This window comes from Nilaparvata lugens, chromosome 5 (assembly GCF_014356525.2).
Source record: "Nilaparvata lugens isolate BPH chromosome 5, ASM1435652v1, whole genome shotgun sequence".
In the NCBI taxonomy this organism is placed as follows: domain Eukaryota; kingdom Metazoa; phylum Arthropoda; class Insecta; order Hemiptera; family Delphacidae; genus Nilaparvata; species Nilaparvata lugens.
The window spans coordinates 27150770-27174792 of record NC_052508.1 but is presented as its reverse complement, the minus strand read 5'-3'; the positions used below and the strand labels follow the sequence as shown (position 1 = coordinate 27174792).

At 32.1% G+C, this 24023-nt stretch overlaps 1 protein-coding gene across 1 annotated transcript in view; it reads right to left on the bottom strand.

Moving 5' to 3' along the window:
* Positions 1 to 21522, bottom strand: part of LOC111045599 (intraflagellar transport protein 81 homolog) — a 39646-nt gene extending 18124 nt beyond the window's left edge. The window contains exons 1-5 of the mRNA XM_039429433.1: positions 21363 to 21522; positions 18113 to 18249; positions 16953 to 17133; positions 15901 to 16056; positions 1062 to 1257 (exon numbers count right to left, since the gene is read on the bottom strand). Coding sequence (XP_039285367.1) covers positions 1062 to 1257; positions 15901 to 16056; positions 16953 to 17133; positions 18113 to 18249; positions 21363 to 21467 — 775 coding nt within the window. The 5' untranslated portion in view covers positions 21468 to 21522. The remainder of the gene's footprint in view (positions 1 to 1061; positions 1258 to 15900; positions 16057 to 16952; positions 17134 to 18112; positions 18250 to 21362) is intronic.
* Between the last annotated feature and the right edge of the window lie 2501 nt (positions 21523 to 24023).

Below are 24023 nucleotides of genomic sequence, written 5' to 3'. Positions count from 1 at the left end.
ATAATAACATTTTCTCGAATTTCGTGTTTATTTTCAATTTTAGGTGAAAATGTTACTGAACATTAATTGTAAAGATTTTTATGCTTAATCTTTTCCACTCAGAATCTTTTGTTTAAATTCTATCTGAAGCCTGATATTTGGGAATCTAAAATCGAACTTTGCATAGATGTGGCGAAGCTCCTGAAATTTTTACAGATATGAGACTTGTGGCAGTTGATAGAGCTTATCAATTACTATTTTTGGTATAAATTTAATCGAAATCGTTGCAGCCGTTTTTGAGAAAATCGCGAAAAACCCTGTTTTTGACAACATTTTCGCCATTTCAGCCGCCATCTTGAATTGCATTTGATCGAAATTGTTCGTGTCGGATCCTTATATTGTAAGGACCTCAAGTTCCAAATTTCAAGTCATTCCGTTAATTGGGAGATGAGATATCGTGTACACAGACGCACATACACTCATACACACACACACACACCACACACACACACACACACTCACACATACAGACCAATACCCAGAAACCACTTTTTTGGACTCAGGGGACCTTGAAACGTATAGAAATTTAATTTTTTAATTTTTTTAATTTAATTTTTTAATTAAAAAATTAATTTTTTTCGGAAAGCAATACTTTCCTTACCTATGGTAATAGGGCAAGGAAAATAAAAATGGGAAGTGAAGCCAGAAACAAAAGTGCCTAGAGTGAGAGAAAAATGGAGCGAAGAGAGCATAGAGCTGAGTTCTCACTGAAAATGAAGAGCAGATGGGCAAATAAAAATAAGTCACAAAAATGAACCAATCCAGCTCAGCGTCTTCCACTAGGGAGTTTCACGACTAATAATAAATTATAAAATAAAATACCGCACTTTTTATCAAGAACTGACAGGCAAATTATCACTAGTGAAAATTCATCGAATTTCATAAGGTACCTATATGGAAATCTGAAGTTTCTAGAACGTCAAAGAATTCTATAATAATGTATGTAGCACAAACAATTCCACATATGGTTTCACCTATGAATTCTTGTAAGTAATGAAATGTATGTAAAAATGACATGTGACCTTCAGGCGAAACGCCAAGTGATGCCTGTCTCATCTCTCTCAGTTGTTGGGAAAGACGAGTGAGTCTCTGTTGCGTTTGATGGAGAGCAGCACCTTCAGTTTGTTTCTGTTTTGCCAATTCCTTTTTACGCTCTCTCTCAACTCTCAGTTCATGAGAAGCCTCCAGCAAAGCTTCTCTGTTGGAGACATTTTCAACCTGATGAATGGAATATACATATTATAGATGTAAAATGAATATCAAATACATTTTTCTTGTATGATGGGGCTCCAGTAACACGTTCAAATTTCTACAAGCCGTGCAAGCACTAATTGATTTATACGTATACATAGCCACCTCTAATACAAGGCCCCGGCCTACGATATTGCAACGTAGCAGTGTAGGCCTAGAATCTAATACATGATTGGTGAAAAAGATTTTAAAAAATATGGCTATATTTTACTACGGCTATGACGTATACCGTGCATTTAATATGCAGGATTGGTGGAAAATATGGAAGCAGCATGATGCTCCTTTTACAGGGATAATTTGACTGTGTGTTTCATTGGGGATCTTATTCTAATTGAAAAACTACTTTTCTGTCCCTTAAAAATTTTGGTTCGTCATCTTGGAACCGCTGTTTTGTATCCAACTTCATTTTTTTAGATGGAAGGTGATCATATCATACATTATTTAGATACAGAATTTCAGGAGAAAATGAATAGCGAAAACCTGCACATCGATGTAAAGCAGCTTGCAGACAGCAAAATAGAGGCGGAAAGATACTGGTTGCTAGAGATTTTCATAAAGTCACTTTCTATACATTCCTATCTAGACCTTGCCGTGCTACCAATTTCTCCTAAATCGGTTGGATAGCATTTTTCACCTATTAACCTAAGGAAAGTTATCGGCTCCAACGTAATAGATTCTTGATAAACTATGAATGGATCTATCGCCTATGAATGAGAAATCCAGTTTTCAGAGCAAACCAACTTATAATCTTCAGAAGAATTTTGGCAATATACAACATAAATCCACAAAGAACAATACCTTACACACTTAAGCATCTAAAATCATTATGAGCTAAATACTTATCCACTTATATAGTTGAAAAAACAATGGCTATAGGCTTGTAAACACAAGAAATAATTATAGACAAAAATTAGAACACTATAAACTGTTCAAAACTCAATTTAAAACATTAAAATTTCAATTAAATACAAAAATATTCAGAGAGCACAAAACACCTTCAATAGCCAGCCACCATTTTTTTAGAGAAGAAGGAAGCCTACCAGTAAAGAGCAAAGACAACTCAAACCAGTGACGACTTCACGGACACGTCACCAAAAAATTATAAATTACAAGTTTAGAATTCACATTTTACATTTGTTCTCAATAAAACTTTATTTCGAAATTGTTATTTTAAATTTATATATCATCTATATGATCTGTTAATTCTGTTAACTCTGTTTACAGAGTTTGTTTTTTCGGTGATACCATGGAACAAGCAACACAATTATATATGATAAATTCTCAGTCAAAAAGTTGTCCGTATATCGATTACTCTGATATTTACTATAAGGTTTTATAGATCTCGAATTGAAGATTCGATTCCAATCAAGAAAAAATGTAATATTACAAATACCCCCCTCTTGACATAAAAAATTTTACTGTTTGAAAATTTAAAGAAAAAATTACATTGACACAAATGGAAATTGTTGAAATTTAAATTCGAGAACAGTAACAATTTTTTCTATAAAAACATTACATGTCATCCTATAATATTGAAAATTATTATAAAAATTCATCAATAGCATTTGTTATATGTTTCCAAACAATATTTCAAAGTATAGAATATCAAAATTACTTTTGATTTAGCTTTATAATTTAAAGGAAAATATCTCAACAGAAAGTTTAATATATAAAGAATAGTTTTTTGAAATTGCACATAAATTTAATAGATAGAAAAATTCAATTTTTATTGCATAAAAAAAATGTAGTATGTTGAATAAAAAAATTATTATTATTTTTTTTTAATGAATTGATGAATTGTTACATTTAATTTTCACATAAAATTTCAATAAATCAAAAAATGTTCATTTCTTTCACTATTGACGCGGTTGATTTTATTGATGCAAGTTTTGGAAAACAGTCTGTTAAGGCACTCAGTATGATTTTCAGTTAAGTGTGACTCCAGTGTGATGACATCAGTGTTGGGCTGATCCGAATACTCGTAGTGTTGGGCTGATCTGGATGCACATAGTGTTGGGCTGATACTTGTAGTCGACTGAAGCATACCAAACTCGATACAGGTGACATCTCAGTTAGCATTGCCTCATGCTTGTAGTAGACGGCTGCATACCAAACTCGATACAGAGTCACGTAAATTTTGTATCATATTTGTAATTATACAATGTACATTTCAGGCTTGAAATGACAATGTAATTTGTTATTTGGAAAAGAGATAGACGCTGCATACAGGATTAACTTAGGTGAGGATTAATTTAGGTAAGGTTTGGTTTTTTGATATTTTCAGCTTTCAAGGTTTAGAGTTCTGCATACAGGAATAATTTAGGAGAGGATTTTTGAATCAATTCTGTCATGATACTGTGACTGTTATTCTGAATTCAAAGTTGCGAACGTGAACATGGATGGCAATTACCTCCAGGTAATGTGGTAGTGTTGAAGTTTGAGTTACATGGTCAGCAATAAGCGTTGGCATTGTCATTGGCGTATGCTTTGGTGTCGGCATTGGCATCAGCACAGGCATCGGCGCAGGCATTGGCGTAGACATCGGTGTAGTTATGGGTGTAGATATTGGCGTTGACATTGACATCAGAGCAGATATTGGCGTTGATATTGGCATAGGCATCAGTGTAGATATTGGCGTAGTTATTGGTGTAGATATTGGCGTAGTTATTGGTGTAGATATTGGCGTAGGCATCAGTGTAGATATTGGCGTAGTTATTGGTGTAGATATTCAATTGATGAGTCATACTAGTTCGAAAATCACCCAAATGTTCTTAACACTCTTCATGGCGTTCACTTGTTGCTGATTTCGAGATTCACGTGATAATTATTTCAATGTTAATGTCCACGCTGTACCTGTTATCTTAAAATGCTTATTAACTAAAAAGAAAATTTTGATTAGGCTACCAATACAATCTAATACACATGAAAATTATTTCTAAGTATATAGGATCAATATAAAAATGAAATTTGTTAACATATTATTATATAGTCAGCAATACATATATTGTGAAATTTGGAGACATCAATTACAAAATTTCACTAGAAAAAAATAATTTCATTTCCATTTATTCACTGTTCAAATATTTTATGAAAAGCAAATTATTCAATATTATTAATCATCGTTTGTTGGATACTATAGTTTATTTCGACTTTTCAATGTTCTAAACACAAACTACATTTCATGACAAAACTTTACTATCAATCATTAAACAAGAAATCATTCAAAACATCAATAATATTTTGCTTCAAAGGCAATCAATATTCATAAGTAATCATCTGCATCTATGGCAATCAACATTATTAATCATTATTTTGCATCTATGGCAATCAACATAAGTAATCAACACAAAAAAATATTATCTCATTACTGCCTCTCTAAGTCATAACCTCTGTTATTCCTTCTTTAGGCAATAATGGGTTTCCATCTCAAAAAACAATCACATACCAGCAAAATTCTAATCAACAAACCCCACTAAAAATTCTACATACACTCCAGCATCCATTCAAACGATAATCAATCATATCAAAATTTAAAGAATAAACAGTTTTTAAAAATTTAGAAAAAGACATCAATTACAAAAACTTTAGTGAAATTTTAACCTTTAACTCATTTCAATTAATAATATGACAAAACGTTTTTATTTAATGGAAACATTATTATTCAAGTTAACTTTCATTAATACATCTCATATATATATGGCTACACAATTCATTAATACTTTCAAATTTTGAAGTTTTATTATTATAACAAAAGAATTTATACATAAGATTAAATTTCAGCATGTTCTAAATTGAACCATTTATTTTTTAAATAATTTCAGAATTTGAAAACTGTATAATAAGTACAAACATTTCAAGATTACAATACAAAGACGATCAAGATGGATAATGGGTAAATAAGTTCCCTAAAAAATACAAAGAAGAGAAAAAGAAAATTTGGGTAATAAGTTCCCTAAAACAATATACACAAAATTGATACACTTCACATAAGTGATACATGATGGAAAAATATATCACAAGCACACAATTCTTTACACTACAGTAGATAAATTCTAGAAAATTTAAGTTTATCAACAATTTAAAGAGTAGGAAAATAAGCTACTATTTTAACTTCCAAAATTATTTCAGAAAAATACAAATTTAAATTTACAAATTCAAATGACTATGGACAAGATTGGTTAAGATATGCATAATAGAAGAAATTTACTGAACATTACACAAAGACAGGAAAGAATCGAAATTTGAAAAGATTAAGGGCCAAGAAAAATAGGCTACAGGAAAGAAAAAAGACACAATTATGGACTCTTACCATACGTAGTATTTACGGTCATTGCTATTCTGAATCCCGGCATGACACAGGATTCCTAATCATTGTGTGCTTTCTGATGGTATTTCTTCATCATATATTGATTGACTCTCATAATTTTACCTGTACTTATCTCTTCAAGTTTGAAACACCCTTTATTGAGATCATCTCTTACTATGTAAAGTCCACGATATTTAGGACACAGCTTGGCAGAAAACTTCTTCAGCTTGCTCGACAAGATGTAATTTCAAATTACAACTAGATCATCAACCTTGAATTTATACTTGGGTTTATTATGTATATTCTGTTTGAATCTTCTGATGACACCTCTATTCTTTATTCTGTACAGTATTCGTTTGTTTCTGATGCCTTCTTCTTCAAGTTCAAACTTATTTTCTACAGGATATTTGATATACTTAAAAACAAGATGTGCCAATTTATGATTCATCATAAGCTCCATGGGTATGTGACCAGTTGATTCATGAAAATTGTTGTTGATGACAAATTCAACCTTATCAATATACTTGTACCAAATATTATGCTTATTTACAGGAAAGTAAGTGCTCAATATGCGATTGACCTCTTTCAATGGTCTTTCACTAAGATTTGCCTGGGGATGATAAACTGAAATGTAGTAATATTTTATACCTAATCTTTCCATAGATTCTTTCCACAATCTGCTTTAAAAACAAGTACCATTATCACTGATTATATATTCAAATTTACCAAATTCATTTACATATTTTTCAACAACTTTTACTAAATTATGAGCGTTAGCCTTAACTATAGGATACAACTTTGTAAACTTAGTAAAGCCATCATGAATAATGCACATCCATTTGTACTTGCCACCTGGTAATTCTCCATAAACATCAATGAACACTTTGTGATGTTTTTTCTCAGAAATTATGGTATGCATTTCTAATAATTTCTTTTCATTTGATGTCTTTACAAGTTGACAATACTTACAGTATCTTATAGTTTTGGTAACAAGTCTGTAACAATCTTTTATGTAAAAAGTTTCTTCAATAAATTTGCATGTTTTTGATATACCTACATGACCTAATCTTTCATGAAATTCAACTATCAATTCTTCATACAGTGCTGAAGGCACACAAACTTTCCAAAAACTATTCTTTCCAGATTTTCTAGTGAACAAAAGATCATCATTTACTTTAAAAAATTTGTTGATATTCAAATTACCTGTCTCTAACTTTTCTCTTACATTTTTAACCAAACATCATCTTTTTGAAATTCTTTGATTTTCTTACTATTTCAATTAACTTGTTATCACTCTTAATGATATTTAATACCTTGAATTCATTTGAATTTCGATTTTCTAAATTACCTTCATAATCAGTTCTAGAAATGATATCTGGCACAATGTTATCATTTCCTGCTACAAATTCCCACTCAATATTAAAATTCTGTAATGCAAGAATCCATCTTCCCAAACGACCATGTCCTATCTTACATTTTTTTAAAAAGGTCAAGGCTTTATGATCTGTACGGACAACTATTTTTTGATTACCAAAATAATTTTGAAGTTTCATTAAGCCAAATAATACAGCTAAACATTCTTTCTCACATATTGTGTAATTTAATTCAGATTTCGTTAAGCTTCTGCTAGCATATGCAATGACACAGTGTTCCTTATCTTCACCTTCCTGAAATAACTCAGCTGCAATTCCTAAATCACTGGCATCAGTGGCCAAAATGAAATTTTTGTTATAATCAGGATGTTTCAAGATCACACAGTCGATGAACCTATCTTTAATTTCTTGAAAGGTATCATTATCTTTTTCAGTCCAAATGAATTTATTTTTCTTGCATAGAAGATGCTTAAAACGATTTGTCAGATATGAATAATTTTTCTAAAACTTTCTGTAAAAATTACAGAGACCTATGAATGACTGCAATTGTTTCAAATTTTGAGGAATGGGAAATTCTGAATAGCATTTAGCTTAGAGTCATCTGCTTCAATACCATTTTTACTTATAATAAACCCAAATACTTTATTTTATCTGCAATAAATTTCGATTTATTCAGTTTCAACTTCAAATTACTTTCCCTCAACTTATTGAATAATAATTCAATTCGACTGATATGTTGTTGAAGAGATATACTAGAAATGGCAAGATCATCAATATAAGCAATAAACTCACAAACCTCTTCACCTAGCATTTTGTACAAGCACTTGATAAATTCAGAACCACTAATATTCAAACCAAATGGTAGATGTGTATATTGATAACTCTGTCCAAAAACATTGAAAGCTACATACTTTTTACTATCTTCAGTTAATTTTACCTGATTGAAACCTTGAGTGAGATCAAAACTGCTAATGTAGTTGCACTTATTGAAACGAATGATCAAGTTATCTATTGGTTCAGTTTCTGTAAAATCCCTTATTATGTACTTATTTATTTCTCTTCCATCTAAACATAATCGAATTTCATTATTTGGCTTTTTCACTACTACCATAGGGCTTGTATATTCAGAGCTACCTGGTTCAATGATTTTCTGATCTAACATTTTCTTTAATTCTTTCTTAACTTGATCTCTATACTGATATAAATAAATAAATATAAATAAATAAGTTTATTTCCACATAATTCAAACAATACAAAATACAAGTTCAAAATACAAAATACAAATTACATCTCTACATAATAACTTAGACCATACTATTTCAAAAAATATAGAAACTAAAAAATTATAAGTAATAATAAAACATAGTAAGACATTTGTAATAACATAATATACCATCCTGGTTATGTGGAATAGGCTACTCCTGAGGTTGTTTTTAAAAAACCTGTATTGGGGCAGCCATACACTATTATTTTTTAAATTTTTTGGAAGTTAAAAAAAGGTCCGATTGGCGGGCACTATTTTGTTCGCTTTAACATTAGATATTGCAAGAGTTTTACAAATGATATACATAGGCAATATATACCTCGATAAAACAAGAAGGAATTATTCTTTATACATTTACAAAAATAGTAAAATAATAATCATAATAATATTTTTCTAACAAAGCATAACCTCCACACTATTCAATGATTGAAGCCACTCTTTCACTTTTCTCTGCAACATGTATAATGAGTGGGATAAAAGACAATAAGGTGGTAACAAATTGAACAGTTTTGGTGCCAAATATGGAAAAGATCTACGGAAGGACTCCTTGTAAGGTCTTGGTACTTTAAATCGGTTCGTTGTTCTCAGGGATTGGCTATAGATATTCGCTTCCACACCAATATTACCACTTCTCATATAAAATATTCGGAGAACTCTAAAAACATATAAATGTCTCAATGGCATAATTTTCAAAGTCAAGAATAGTGTTCGAGATGGAAATCTTCTCCCTTTATGCATTATCACTCTTAAAAGCTTTTTCTGTGATATTATTAACGGTTTCACTGTAGTTATATAGGTACCTCCCCAGCATACCAGCCCGTATTGAAGTCTGGACTCCACCAGAGAAAAATACAGCATTCTTAAGACGTTAATTGGGCACATATAGCGTAGAAAATAGAATTTTCTCAGGGTAGATATTAGTTCACCTTTTATTTTTTTAATATGTTCTTTCCAATTCAAATTTTTATCAATAACAACGCCAAGATACTTAATAGAATCACACTGTTCAATTTGCATGCACCTGTTACATGACTGCTGAATGGGTGAGGCTACACATTCATTACACTTATATAATATATCAAGAATTGCCTGATCACCCCCTCTCGAATTGAACGATATGAATTTTGTTTTGTTGCTGATAGTCATGTCATTTAATTCAAACCAATACTTCAATTTTATCAGATCATCGCACATGCACTGACTAATGTCAATCTCTCTGGGCAAGTTATATGTCAGGGCAGTATCGTCCGCAAATGCTGTTAGTTTTCCAATGAATTTCCCATTACAGAGGTCGTTCACATATACCAAAAAAAGAATAGAACCCAGAACAGAGCCTTGTGGGACTCCACAAGATAAAACCAAGGCTCACTTATTTTATCAGCTATTCTAACCCTCTGACTCCTGTTTGATAAGTAACTCTGGAACCATTTATGTGTGACACCTCTCACTCCTGATAACCACAACTTATTCAGAATTATCTCGTGAGAAACACAGTCAAATGCCTTACAAATATCTATAAATAATCCAGCAACACCATTGCTAGTATTAGTTCCCTCATGTAATGCATTGCAAACCGCCAAAAGCGCGTCTTCAGTGCTCTTACCTTCCAAAAAGCCATATTGGTTAGAACTAAAATAAGAAGTGAACTTATAATACAAAATCAGTCTGCTTTTGTAAATTTTTTCAATGAGTTTAGCAAAAATAGGCAATAAAGATATTGGCCTATAATTACCAATTTGTTTGCTATCTCCCCTCTTAAATATCGGGATGACCACTGCCTGTTTTAATTGTTCAGGGACAACACCCAACTCAAAACTAAGATTTATTATATATACTAAAACGGGAGCTATTAATACGCTGACCAATTTTATTGCTTTCACCGAAATTCCATCAATTCCAGACGACTTACAATCATCAAAACTTTTCAGAACTCTAACTATTTCATCTGTACAAACAGGGTTTAAAAAAAAGAATTTAAATAATTTCCTTCTGGAAACCAATTTTTATATTCATTTCGTTCTGTTATACAGTTAGCGGAATTATTTTTCAATTTATCTACTATATTCACAAACAATTATTAAATTTATCAGCAACTATACAAGGATCTGATACAACATTATTTTCTTCGGCTAAAACAATATCTTTATTTTTATTTTTCTGGCAACCGGTTAAATCATTTATTAACTTCCATTGTGCAGCTGTGTCCTTTGCTTTATTCTCAAATAAAGAATAATAGTAAGAATTTTTCGTAAACTTTAAATCTGCAGCCAGACTTGATTTGTAAGCTTTATAGTAACTAAGAAGGTCATTATTATTTGGATGCTTTATTGTCTTTTTATATAGTTGATTTCGTTTAGTTATGCGTCGATACAAATTATATGTTATCCACGGTTGTAGTGGTTTATAACTGCGTTTTTTGGGAGCCTCTACCTTTGATCTTCCTGCAGCCGTTATTAATTTGTTGAGAAATAATTGATAAGCAACATCCACATCATTAGTATCATACACATCAATCCAATCAATACATTTCACATGTTCATAAAAAATTTCATAGCTAAATTTAGAAATAGAATTGACTAGGCTAGAAGAGTTTTGGGAGCTAGGATTTATTATGTCATATGGAATCGGATAACTCTTCTTATCTAATTTCACATCATCTTTCATTTTAAGTTGACATAAATAATCTTTTGCAGATCCAGGACTATCAGAGAAAATATCTTTGTTATTTTCAAATACTTCAATTATTTGTTTACCAATTCAGGAGATTCATCGCTTAGCTGTAATCTTAAATTATCAATCTGCTGATTCCATAAAGTATCAAACGTTTCTTGGTCTCTTACTATGTTAACATGAAAAAGTCTATTGTACTTCAAGGTATCCTTTTTTATAAATGGAAAACAACAATCTTTCAATGATATCATATTTTCATTAAAATCAATAATTGCTCCAGCATCTTTTAAGAAATCACAACCCACCAAAATATCTACATTTAAATCTTGAACTATAAGAAAAACTATTGGCAATTCTAACTTATCAAAAAATACCTCTAACATAATCTGTTTATTTACCTTCTTATGTCTCATACCAGTAGCTACAACTATACTTACATTAGGAGCTGGTACTAAGTTCAACTTGAGATTGTTTTTCTTCATTTCATCAACAAGTTTCTCATTAATTACATTTACCTCAGAGCCAGTGTCAATAATCATTTGATATTTCTTATTGAAAATTTGTACTTCTATTTCTGCTAAATCATATCCAGTAGGTGGAGTATTCTCTTGTTCCTCCAATAGTTCATTAAAAAAACAACCTATCATGTATGGTTCTTCTTGACAAACAGTTTCATATTTACTCATAGCTTCATCTACCTGAATTTCTGGAGTATGTACCATATTAACACTTGATGCTTTAATATGACTTTCTTGATAACTAGGCATTACTTCATTACTTAAATTCTTACAACTATTTTCTTGCACATGAATTTGACTGATTAATTCTGGCTTTCTTATTTCAAACCTGTTTGAAGTTTCAGATTCAAAATTTATTTTATTCATGTCTACAGCTATATCAAAATTTGACCTTTCCTTAACTGGGAGAGCAGGGCTGTCGTTTCGTCGTCCCATTATTAGTTTAAAGAAACATTATGTCTTGGATGATTTGCATTCATCTGATTTGAAGTTTGAGCAGGCATATAACCTGGCGGTGGGAAGCTGAAATCTAACTGGTAGTTGTTAGCTGGTCGATTTGAATTTGATTGATTTGAATTCACAAGTTGATGATTTCTATTATCTCTGAAATTATACTAAAAATTTTGATCTCTATGACCATTATTGTTTGGTCCATTTTGGTACCTTCAATTTTGGAAATAATTCCTACCTCCTTGATACTGCTTATTATTATCATGAAACATCACACCATTTGAATTCTGAGACCTATTTCTATCATCCCTATGTTCACTCTGATGAAAACTTATTGTTTTATTTTGACCTCCAGCTTGAGCATTGTTATGATCACGGGGCATTTGTCTGTTTACTTTGTAAGTGTCAGTATTGTCAAACTCATTCAACAAACAAATAAACTCATCACTAGTCTTAATGTTACGAATAATAGCAGCTGTAGATATGGTTTCATCAAAATGACCTTTCAAAAACTTGAAAATAGTATCTTTATCTAAGGCTGGAATTAGATTCTTAGCAATGTTGAAACGAGAAATATAATACTCAGTAAGATTCTTAGATAAGTTTGGCTTATATTTTCCAAATCTCAAATCATTTCTAGCAGATGACTGAATGTCGTCTGACCACATTCTAGCAATGAATTTCTCTTTAAATTCTTCAAAGTTATTTACATCAAAACGGATGAAAATCCACCAATCACGATGAGCAAAATTTGAATTAAAATTGTTTTCCAAAATACCCTTAATTTTGATCCAGTTTGTGATTTCATTTCTCTCAAGATACTCGGTCAAGTTTACTAAGAAATGCATTGGATTCTTTTTGTCAATTTGCATTTGGAATTCAAACCTATCGAAATTACTATTGTTACCAGTATGATTACACATAGTTTTGTTGACATGTTAATTTTATTTATGTTTTTCCTAACCTCAGTTATAGCAGCTGTATTTTCTTGACAATCTATTTTCAAAGAGGATAATACCTTGATTTCCTTGTCTACTTTTTCGTTTAATTCTACAACCTCTTTTTCAACATGCTTAATACTTTCATTATTTTCGGCATTGATAGCATTTTGTGTCATATTTTGTTGCTCAACTATGATCTTATTTTTATTTACTCTTTCATTAACCTCATTGACCCTATCAGAAATTTGAATAATTTTGTTTTGCATTGATTTTTCTACATCTTGTGATTCTTCATCTAAGTTTTGAATGTTTTCACTGGATAAAACTTCATTATTTTTATTGTTCTCCATCTTGCTACTGCGTAAAAAATATTTACTCATTAGAACCTGAACTTTCTCGAACCGATTTCCCACTCAGCAGCATCTCCCATTCACAATCTATCAAGATATCTATCCTACCAATAATTTTTTATAACCAGGGATATATTTTGTAGTTTGAGTCCCACACCAGGGCGTACCATTTGCCATGCTACCAATTTCTCCTAAATCGGTTGGATAGCATTTTTCACCTATTAACCTAAGGAAAGTTATCGGCTCCAACGTAATAGATTCTTGATAAACTATGAATGGATCTATCGCCTATGAATGAGAAATCCAGTTTTCAGAGCAAACCAACTTATAATCTTCAGAAGAATTTTGGCAATATACAACATAAATCCACAAAGAACAATACCTTACACACTTAAGCATCTAAAATCATTATGAGCTAAATACTTATCCACTTATATAGTTGAAAAAACAATGGCTATAGGCTTGTAAACACAAGAAATAATTATAGACAAAAATTAGAACACTATAAACTGTTCAAAACTCAATTTAAAACATTAAAATTTCAATTAAATACAAAAATATTCAGAGAGCACAAAACACCTTCAATAGCCAGCCACCATTTTTTTAGAGAAGAAGGAAGCCTACCAGTAAAGAGCAAAGACAACTCAAACCAGTGATAACTTCACGGACACGTCCCAAAAAATTATAAATTACAAGTTTAGAATTCACATTTTACATTTGTTCTCAATAAAACTTTATTTCGAAATTGTTATTTTAATTTATATATGATCTATATGATCTGTTAATTCTGTTAACTCTGTTTACAGAGTTTGTTTTTTCGGTGATACCATGGAACAAGCAACACAATTATATATGATAAATTCTCAGTCAAAAAGTTGTCCGTATATCGATTACTCTGATATTTACTATAAAGTTTTTATAGATCTCGAATTGAAGATTCGATTCCAATCGAGAAAAAATGTAATATTACAACCTATATTTTGTTAATGGAAAGTGGTAAAAAAATGACGTAATGTAGATCACTGGCCGCCAATAACTTGCCAACTCTACTCTCACTGTATATAAGCCGCTTAAGGGCCTCAATAACAAAGGCTCATTACTATGAATGGCCTCCATACTCCAGACCTAACGCAATAAAATTCCAACCTTTTTGAGGCTTCATCAATGATGATCGTGTCTCCGCTACAACCAACTGACCTCGCTGAATATTAACAAGCTGGAACTCTCACCTTTATTTTTTCGGATTAGCTTTCGAAAACAGTACAAACAGTTTCGAAGTTGAATCTGATGAATTCTTTGAATCAAATAATTTTATCAGTGGCGTATCCAGAAAAAAAATTCGGGATGGGGGGGGTCATAACATTGGAGTAGAAAGCACCTGAACTTTGAGGGAGACACCGGGGGGTGTGGGGGATATGGAATACTCCCCACCAAAGGGGGATCCGGGGGTCCTCCTCCGGAAAATTTTGAAAATATACCTTTAATTTGGTGCGATTTTACTCAATTACCACTTGAAAACAAACATTCCATGCAAGTTTTTTTTGTGATCAGTAGACCACGTATTATTTCGATTTTTTCTTGAAAATTTCATAGGCCTAGGTTTTCGATTAGATAACAAATAGAATGAGATGGAGTAGAATTTTATTAGTCATTCAATTGTTAAGAAATAGTGATTTTGTAGAAGGCCTACTCATTATTAGATAACAAGCTAGAATGCTTAAATGTTGGCTCCTATAAAGCACTATTTCAACCAACTTTATGGGTTTACTTTTAACTTTATTAACATTTTTTTTCAAATTTACATTGTTTTTTCTTGAGTGTTCAAACTTACATTGGTTTGAGGGGGTGATAAAACATTATTTTTCAAATATTAGGGGGATGTGATGAGTCCCTCCTGTCCACGGCAGAAACTACGCCCGTTCATCATAACCGGAGTACTCTCTAGAAGAAGCTGCTGCAGCTTTGTTCAAGAATATGCATGCAACTGAATAAACTATAATCAACTATAAGCTATAATAAGCTTTATTGAATTTCTTCATAATAAAGATGGTAGAAAGTTAACTAACTTTGAAGTGCTATCTGTAGTTTCTCTATCCCTTGCTATCTAGTCCTTGCGCAAAAATAAAAGCAGTCATTCTATTCTATTCTACACACTAGACCACTCACTTTTTATAAGAAAAAGCTCATTGCTATTGCAGTGCTATTCTCTCATCCCTTATATATTTATTGACGTACATAGTACAATATAACGAAAATATGGCATTAGATGCCAATTTTTGTGGCTGATCCAGCCACAAAAAAATTCAGGTTCCATTTCGGGTGGGGGGGGATAGATCCCCCCCCCTGGATACGCCACTGAATTTTATGGTATTGACTCATTCGAATATCAATCAAAAATCATATTTCTCAGCTACTGAATATCAATCAAAATTATATTTTACGTGTGGAGCGCTTTCGGATTTTTTAAAATCCATTTGTGAGAAAGTACTAGCTTTTAATGACAATTATTCAAAAATTAGACTGTAGTGTCGTCAAAAATTGTCAAAACTAATCATTATTTAAAAAAAATAGAAATGGTAGGTTGTAAATTTTTTTCAATATTACTCATATTTTTGCTTTTGCTTTGACTCATATTCAAAAGCTTGATGATGTATAAATAATGTTTTTGAATAATGTCTTAGTGAGGCAATAAAATTTTAAATGAACAACTCATAAAATCAAGATTTCATTGCACTCACTTTTCGCAACATACGCTCAATCTTCTTGATGACAATGTCTCTCTCCTTGTCTATGGACTCAATGTCTGCCCTCAGCTCAGCTGTGGAACTACTATTTTGTTTTATCGATTCACTTTCCTTGTGTACCTTTTTGAATTCCTCGATGAGTTGCTCGTACTGTAAATGTGCAAACCTTTTAATTAGAATACAATCACATAGAAATTTTTAGAAAAAATATGGAGATCGGTTTATAATGAAATTTATTGGAATGAAATGGCAATGACGTTTATGATTATTGATGGATTTTTTTTTATAGTAGCTCTCACCGAATTTCCATCTAGCTGTTTACCCAGTTGTCAATATCTGCAGTAGCAGAAGTCTTTGGGGTGATTTACAGAATTTAATAAGGATTTTAGTTTAAGAATAATAATTTAATATTATTCTTATTTCTGAGTTTGTTATTAATGGAAATATAGTAGATTTCTAGAAGAACAGTACCTACAAACAGTTTTGAAAATGAATCTGAATCCTTTGAATCAAATAATTTTATGGTATTTACCAATTCGAATATCAATCAAAAATCATATTATTCAGCTACTGAATATCAATCAAAATTATTTTTTACAGCTTAAGAAAATCAAAATCGTCAATAAAAAAATAGAAATGGTAGGTTGTCAATTTTTCCAATGACTGATATATTTTTTGCTTTTGCTTTGACTCATATTTAAAAGCTTGAAAATGTATAGATAATGCTTTTGAATAATGTCCCAGTGAGGCAATAACATTTTAAATTATCATCTCATAAAATGAAGATTTCATTGCACTCACTTTTCGCAACATACGAAAAGGGAAATACTTATTTGAGGTAATTTGCTCGGCATGAATTTTATTGACTCAATGATGCCTTCTATAATTCTGTATTCTATTTGTTATACTTTTTTCACGATTTATTTATACTGTATTGTGAATTTTCTCTATTTTTCAAGAAATTGAAATCTTGTATTGAATAGAGACAGTAATTGATTAATCAATAAAACAAAATACCTCTGACTTCAATAAAAATATATCTTTACCTGCTCATATATAGTTGCTACGTCAGCATCGCCCATGATCTCAATAGGAACATCAATTTTGACGAGGTACTGGGCTAAATAAGCTCGCTTTTTGAGATCTTCTAAATTCCGTAGAGCCCATTCTAGTATAGGATGAATAATTTGCTTTTCTCCTTGTACAAGACCTTGCCGAAAGAGTGACCTATTTACAACAAAAACCGGAAAGCTACATTGAACAAGACAGTATGTCAAGGTACATGTAGTAACATTTTGGATTAATGCAAAGCAAGCCATGAATAGTGTAGAAATGATACAAAATGTAAGAGTGTAATGACATTGAATGCGTATGTGCAAGCAATACCGGTACACGTAGAATCATGCAAGAGCCGAAAAATAAAATCTGGATATTGCCATTGAAACACGTTGTGACTTGCTTGTATAGCTGCTCACACTTGCTGCAACCTGCAAGAGCACGCTTTCAGTGTCCCCATTGCCCTTTCCACATTTTGTTACTCATCTGCTCGCTTGCACCAAGCGTGCACTTGCACATATAAGTATACAATGTGATCACACCCTTAAATATTTGCAAAGCTTACATTGGTTTGACACAAAAAACTAGATTATAGGACAGCAGATGCTACAATACCACATAATATCTATACAATTCCAATATGTTCAGTCTGAAAATAATATTAAGCACAAAGTTTGGTCTATATCTTCTGACATTTTATTTTTTCTTAATCAAGTTCTCTTGGAGGATATAAAGCAATAACTATTACATTTAAAAAATATGTCTTCGATGTTTTATTATTTCATAAATACGGTTCAACCAATGTTTTAATGAATCATAAACAGACTGTGTATAATAATCCAATGAAGAAAAACTTAAACAGAGTGTTCTGAAAAAAGGTGCCCATAAGTCAGGTCGTGATTCCTCACATCAAAAGACGGAAAAAAGTTCCAATTAACATAGATCCGAAAATGCTTGGTTACCAAGCTATACAGGGTAAAATATTAAATTTCGTCTGATTTTCAGTTCCCCTGCCCTACGGGTATATACTGGCTGTTAATTAAGGTGTACAATTTAGCGTACTTTTTCGATTTTAGTTAAAGTTTTATTTCACGGGTAAAATTATCAAAATAATTATACGATCTGAGCGTTACAAATATTATTTACTCACGCATTTATATCTGATCCAGGATTATATTTTAATATTCTCAGCATTGTCAAAAGTCTAACAGTTGTTTGCTCAGGCTCTTCTGTTCTGACATCAATTTTATTATTGTCATCTATCTCAGCAAAAACGTCGGTTATTACCTAGAATCACACAATTCAATTATTCAAGCGTCTAACTCTTTGCCAACACTCATAGATTAATAGTAAAATGGAGCAGTTTGAATAAATATTGAAACGCTAAATAACTACAACTATGACCGACCGGGTTGATCTAGTGGTCACGATCGTTAACAAACTTTATTCTGCTAGCACCGCCTGTGTTGTGGGTTCCAAATCAGCAGGTGGCCATTTGATCATCCCATAAATTTATTCAAGCACTCTCCATTACCCACGCACAAGCAAAATGCTTTTATGGGCATGATCGGCAGTTTTTTAAAATATATTATTCTACTGTTATATATATAGGCCTAGTGAAGTATACTTATGTGATTGGATAATAATGTTCAGACCCCTCAAATCAATATTTATAATTTTTTGATTCAGAGGAAGTATAAGAGGGTTATTCCTTGTATTGATACAATGCAAATTTATAACAAGATAGGTATGCAAAATATATGATTGAGCAAAAAACATATTTATTAGAAGAATGTGCAAGACATTTGTGAGAAATTGAATACTTATTGAGAAATAATAAGACATTTAAGAATACAGCCTACATATATTAGGCCTACATTATATTATGAAATGACTGCTTTCTAGGAATAGCTATTTTCCTGGTACCATTATTGGAGCATTAATAATTAAAATTTTTGCTTGTTATAGGCCTACGTTACTAATACCAAAATTGTATAGGTCTTACTCTTATGATCGTTTACCTATGCTCTGCTATTAACCAGTGTGCCAGTGTGTCTCATTTTTGAAAGTTTGCAGTCGAGTGGATTAGAAACTGGTTTCATACTAATTCTCAGAGACCCCCAATTTGAAACTCAGCCCGGAAAAATATTTTTTCTTGGAGCACTCCTATGCAAGTTTCATATGGACACGTTACAGTCGGTTCCAGGGGCCTACGACTCGTATTCTATTCAGCCATCAGGCTCGGCCACCAGTGGGTTGCCATATAGAGACCAACCATTGGCAGCCTAATGTAAAGCACGCTGTGACACCAGTGAAACATAAAAATTGGCTGCCGAGCTAGTAAGACGACGTCGCCATCACTGATCACAATTCAGGCGTCATCAGGCGTGATTGTGGTGTGATCAAAATCACGTGCAACTGCACGTCAGATCATTCATGTGCCAAAAAAGCAGAATCTGGAAAGTGTCATTGAATCACGTCGTGACTATCTGCATTAAGGTAGGACCACATTGGATGAACGTATGTGCAGTGCACACAAGAACATGCGTGCAAATGGGGACAAAATCTGGAAAAAGCCATATAAATAAACAAATGAGTGTATGTCTCTGCTCACACTGAATGCAACCGGCAAGTGCACGCCTTCAGTCCTTCTGTGTGAGTGTTAGCCTACTATTGCTATTTTCAGATTTTGTTTAGATTGTTCCACATCTGCACGCTTGGTCATTGTCTCCATGCATAACTAATATCTATGCCTAGGCCTACACTGACCCGTAAATAATTAGTTATAGTAAGTAAACATAGGTAATTTTTTATTTTTCATACGGTAAACACGATTATCCTATACTATTAAAAGAGCAATTTCTGTTTATATCTTTATATAATAATTATATCTGTATGTGACCAGATCTCGAAAACGGCTCCAACGATTCTCTCGAAATTTGGAACAAAGTAGGTTTATGATATGAAAATTCTATTGCACTAGGTCTCAGCCCTGGGATAACTCGCTGAAGGACATTGAAAGGATAAATACGTCCTTGGAAAGACAGCTGAAAAGTTTTGTCGTCTGTCGATACCGTAATAATGTGAGTGAACGAGTGCAAGTGCGGGATCATTCAGCTGATCTCACGAGAAGAAAAATTCAGAAGAAAAACTTATTTTCGTTTATTTCTCTTTTTTTAGAAAACATGTTTACTTCAGAAAGTCCAAAACAGATGCTGTTAGTGTAGAATAGTACATAGTATAGCTGCACTCTAGTATATGGGCCGCGGAAGCCAGCATTGAGACCTACTCAGATCGATAGAGGAGGTCAAGACGAGATCAAATATGTATAACATTGTTGTCGATTTCCAAAGATTAGCGGAAAAAACATGGCGGAATGTTCAATATTTTTATATTAATTTTTATTTTTTATAATTGTTTTATGGCTACAATATGTTTCAAACTAGTGCAATCTTATGTAAAATTTGACGAAAAATCCACTTAAATCCTGAATCCGGTTTCAGGTTTGTAACTTCAGTAGTTTTTGAGATATTGCAGAAAAAAGTTTAAATTTTTGCTTTAAATAAGGTTAACCTGTTTTCATGGTGATTGATAGGTATTTAAAACAATGGATTTAGTAAAATAATAAATTCTAGAGAAAAAATGTTCAATCACTTAATAGCCTAAACTCAATTTTTTTTAGATATTTGGGCAAATAAAAATATTACAACTCAATTATTTGCTACCTAGAAAAATCTTAGGTTAGAAAAAGCTTGGATTAGGGAAAGCTTAGGTTAGGAGAAGCTAGGATCAGGGAAAGCTTAGGTTAGGAGAAGCTAGGGTAGGGAAAAACTTAGGTTAGGAAAAGTTTGGGTTAGGAGAAGCTAGGGTCTGGGAAAGCTTAGGTTATGAAAAAAACTTAGGTTAGAAAAAGCTTAGATTAGGGAAAGCTTGGGTTAGGAAAAGCTTAGATTGCAAAAAAGCATAGGTTGGGTAAAGCTTAGGTTAGGAAAAGCTTAGGTTGAGAATTGCTTAGGTTAGGAATAGCTCAGGTTGTGAAATGCTTAGATTTGGGAAAGCTTAGATTAGATGGAGCTAGTGTCAGGAAAACTTTGGGTTGGGGAAAGCTTAGGTTAGAAAAAGATTAGGTTAGGAGAACCTAGGGTCAGGAAAAGTTAAGGTTGGGGAAAGCTTAGGTTGGGAAAAGCTTAGATTAGGAAGAGGCATAAGTTAGGAAAAGCTTATCATATAACTGCATAAATAATTGTGCGAATGAGAAAATGAATAAATAAAAATTTAACTATAAATTCAATCTTTCGTTACAAATGTTCTATACTTTTACATTCCAGAGCAAAGCTTGGTCCCCCGATATTGAACTTTAATTTAACTTAGCCCACATCAAGACTTTCATGCAAACTAACCTGTAAAAGATCTTCGGCTGAAAGAGAATCAAACGAAATTAGATTATAATTCTTGTTAAAAGGGGATTGATTAAGTTGTGAAACTATGTACTTCAAGTCACTCATTTTAATGTGAGACAATAAACAACTTTCAGCTAGATAATAAATAAAACTCAATGCTATTTATGTTTGTTTTGATTTTATTCACTGTCGTCGTCATGGCAACAATTTCATGGAGAATATGCAAATATTCCCATTTTTGGATGAATTAAATAAGAAATCTAAAAATTTAAGTCACCTATTACAAAAGTATCACACTTTTTCAATTCGATTTGAAGTTCATTTTCTGTTGACTTATATTTTTATGTAAGTTTTACCTAAATCCTAGCTAGCTGATAATATTTTTCACTTTCAAGGGATGTATGACATTTAAATTTCCCACAAACAGTATGACCAACAACTAGTGCTTATGATTTTTAAAATCCTAATCTATTAATTTAGATTAGATTTTCTAAATTCCATAAATTAGTGATGATGTGTACAGTATTCAAAATACTATTTACCTCTTTTAAAATTTCATCATATCTGTAAAAACTTCTTTATGGAATTTTCATATCACTCGAGCTCTTGTTTTGTTATTGACTGAACCACTTTACAGCAAACCCTAGCTGTACAAGACAATAATATAATCAATTGAATTTGCTTTAGTGGAGAGTGAAATATATTACGGTACAAATTGACGTCGCTCGATAGTGAGACGCTGTCACTGTCGATAGGCACAAGTGTGCACTGAACTAAAATTGGCTGCCAACAGAGAGTCGCTCCACTCGTAAAAACGCGACTGGCCAGTGTCGCAAATGTGCATCGAGCCTATGACTCCTAGGACAGAGTGGGTTAATGAAATTAACATAGATCGTCGACTATTTGTTTATTATGTTTATTTATTTGTCGACTATTTGAAAGCATGAGTCCCGATTTTTTGAGTAGGTTTACATGCGAATGTCAACTTGAACCTTAGGTTATATTTTGACTAGAGTGAAGTCTGATTTGGAAAAACAAGTCACCATAGTAAGGTCCACGTTATAATGGCAGTGATAATAGTGTTGTTATCCTTGTCTAACATGCAACAAAACAGGTAGCACTATCTCTCTCTAGCTTTGCAATGTTGTCAGTTGGCCAGAAATATTTTATTTCACTTTTGACAGTGACTGTACCAAGTAGACAAACAATACTCAGCCTCCATGTTTTATAACAAAATTCTAAAGTAGAGGAGTCATATAATTGATTTTAAATGTATTTTTGAATAAATAAAATTATTTTTAGATATTACTGTATGAGGAACACAACTAATACTTAAAATGCAACTTTAAAAGTTAGCCTATTAACTTTGAGAGCATCCTAGACTTCGTCCATGCTTCAGTTTACCGGAATAGGTTAGGCCTACACTGGTACTGGTATAAATAATAATAAAAGGTTATTTCAGAATTATATCCATTGAAATCATCTTATTATAGATAGGATTTCTATTTTTCTATTATTTTTAGAAGAAATTGGAATTGAATATCTAGCGAATAACTTAATTGCTGTTGTTTTGAAATTCAGATTGTTGTATCACAGCTTCTTAAATTAGCCGCCATTTCAGGTTTGTATAAAAATAAAAATTTGATCTCAGTCATGAAAGCAAATTTTCGAATCAAATTATGAAAAAATATATTTTTTTGATCAATTTGACATTAAATTTATTATTTTATCAAGGAAATTATAATTATTATTAGATCAAATTTAATGGGATGAATTGAGTAACAACTGTGTACACTCAGTGGCAAAATGGAGAGACTTGGCAATGTTTTCCTTCTATCTTTCTTCACTGCCATTATAACGTGGACCTCACTATAATTGGAAGAATCCAATATCTGTCTCTTTTGAATAATCAAATGATACACGTTACAGGGAACAAACATTAAATTAATATGCTGGTGTACTAGATTGTGAGAAAATGTAGTAGAACAAGTGCATTATTATGTACAAGAGTAAACCACTAGTTATGTACATCAGCCCAGGATGAAGAACCCCAATTGTCCATCCTCAGGTTTGCCTGCCCAGCTGCTTGAAGAGGCCAGTTCGTGGTTTGGAGCAAAAAATAGTTTAAATATACTGTGCATGAGCAGACAAAGACGCATTGGACTCAGAATTGATGCAGATAGCTCTATCTTATAGCTCAGCTTCTAACACACCTTTGACAAGCACTAACCTTTCCGGTTGACGGAAACGCACCTGTAGCTCTGTACGTAAAATTAACTTCTGAAACATTTAACAACAGTCAAATTTTACAATGTAGAATTTATAGAATGTCCAACCTTTGTTGTGTTTAGACAGATTGCCTGAGAATGATCTTTAATTGATGTCTCTAGAAATAATCGAATAATCATAATAAGATGACACTCAAATTGATAGACTATTCAAACTGTTGATAAAATCTTACTTTTGATATCATTAGATCAATAACAATGACATTTTTTCTTTAATGTTTTTAAATATTATTTTCATCGACGAAATCAGTATCCCAGTGCTTCTTCTCTGTCTGTATTCTTCTGTTGACGCTGACGTTGACGTTTGAGTTGGAGGTTGTGTAGCATTTTTCCGGTTTTCGTTTATTCTGTAATTTTTGACGTGGTATTGCCG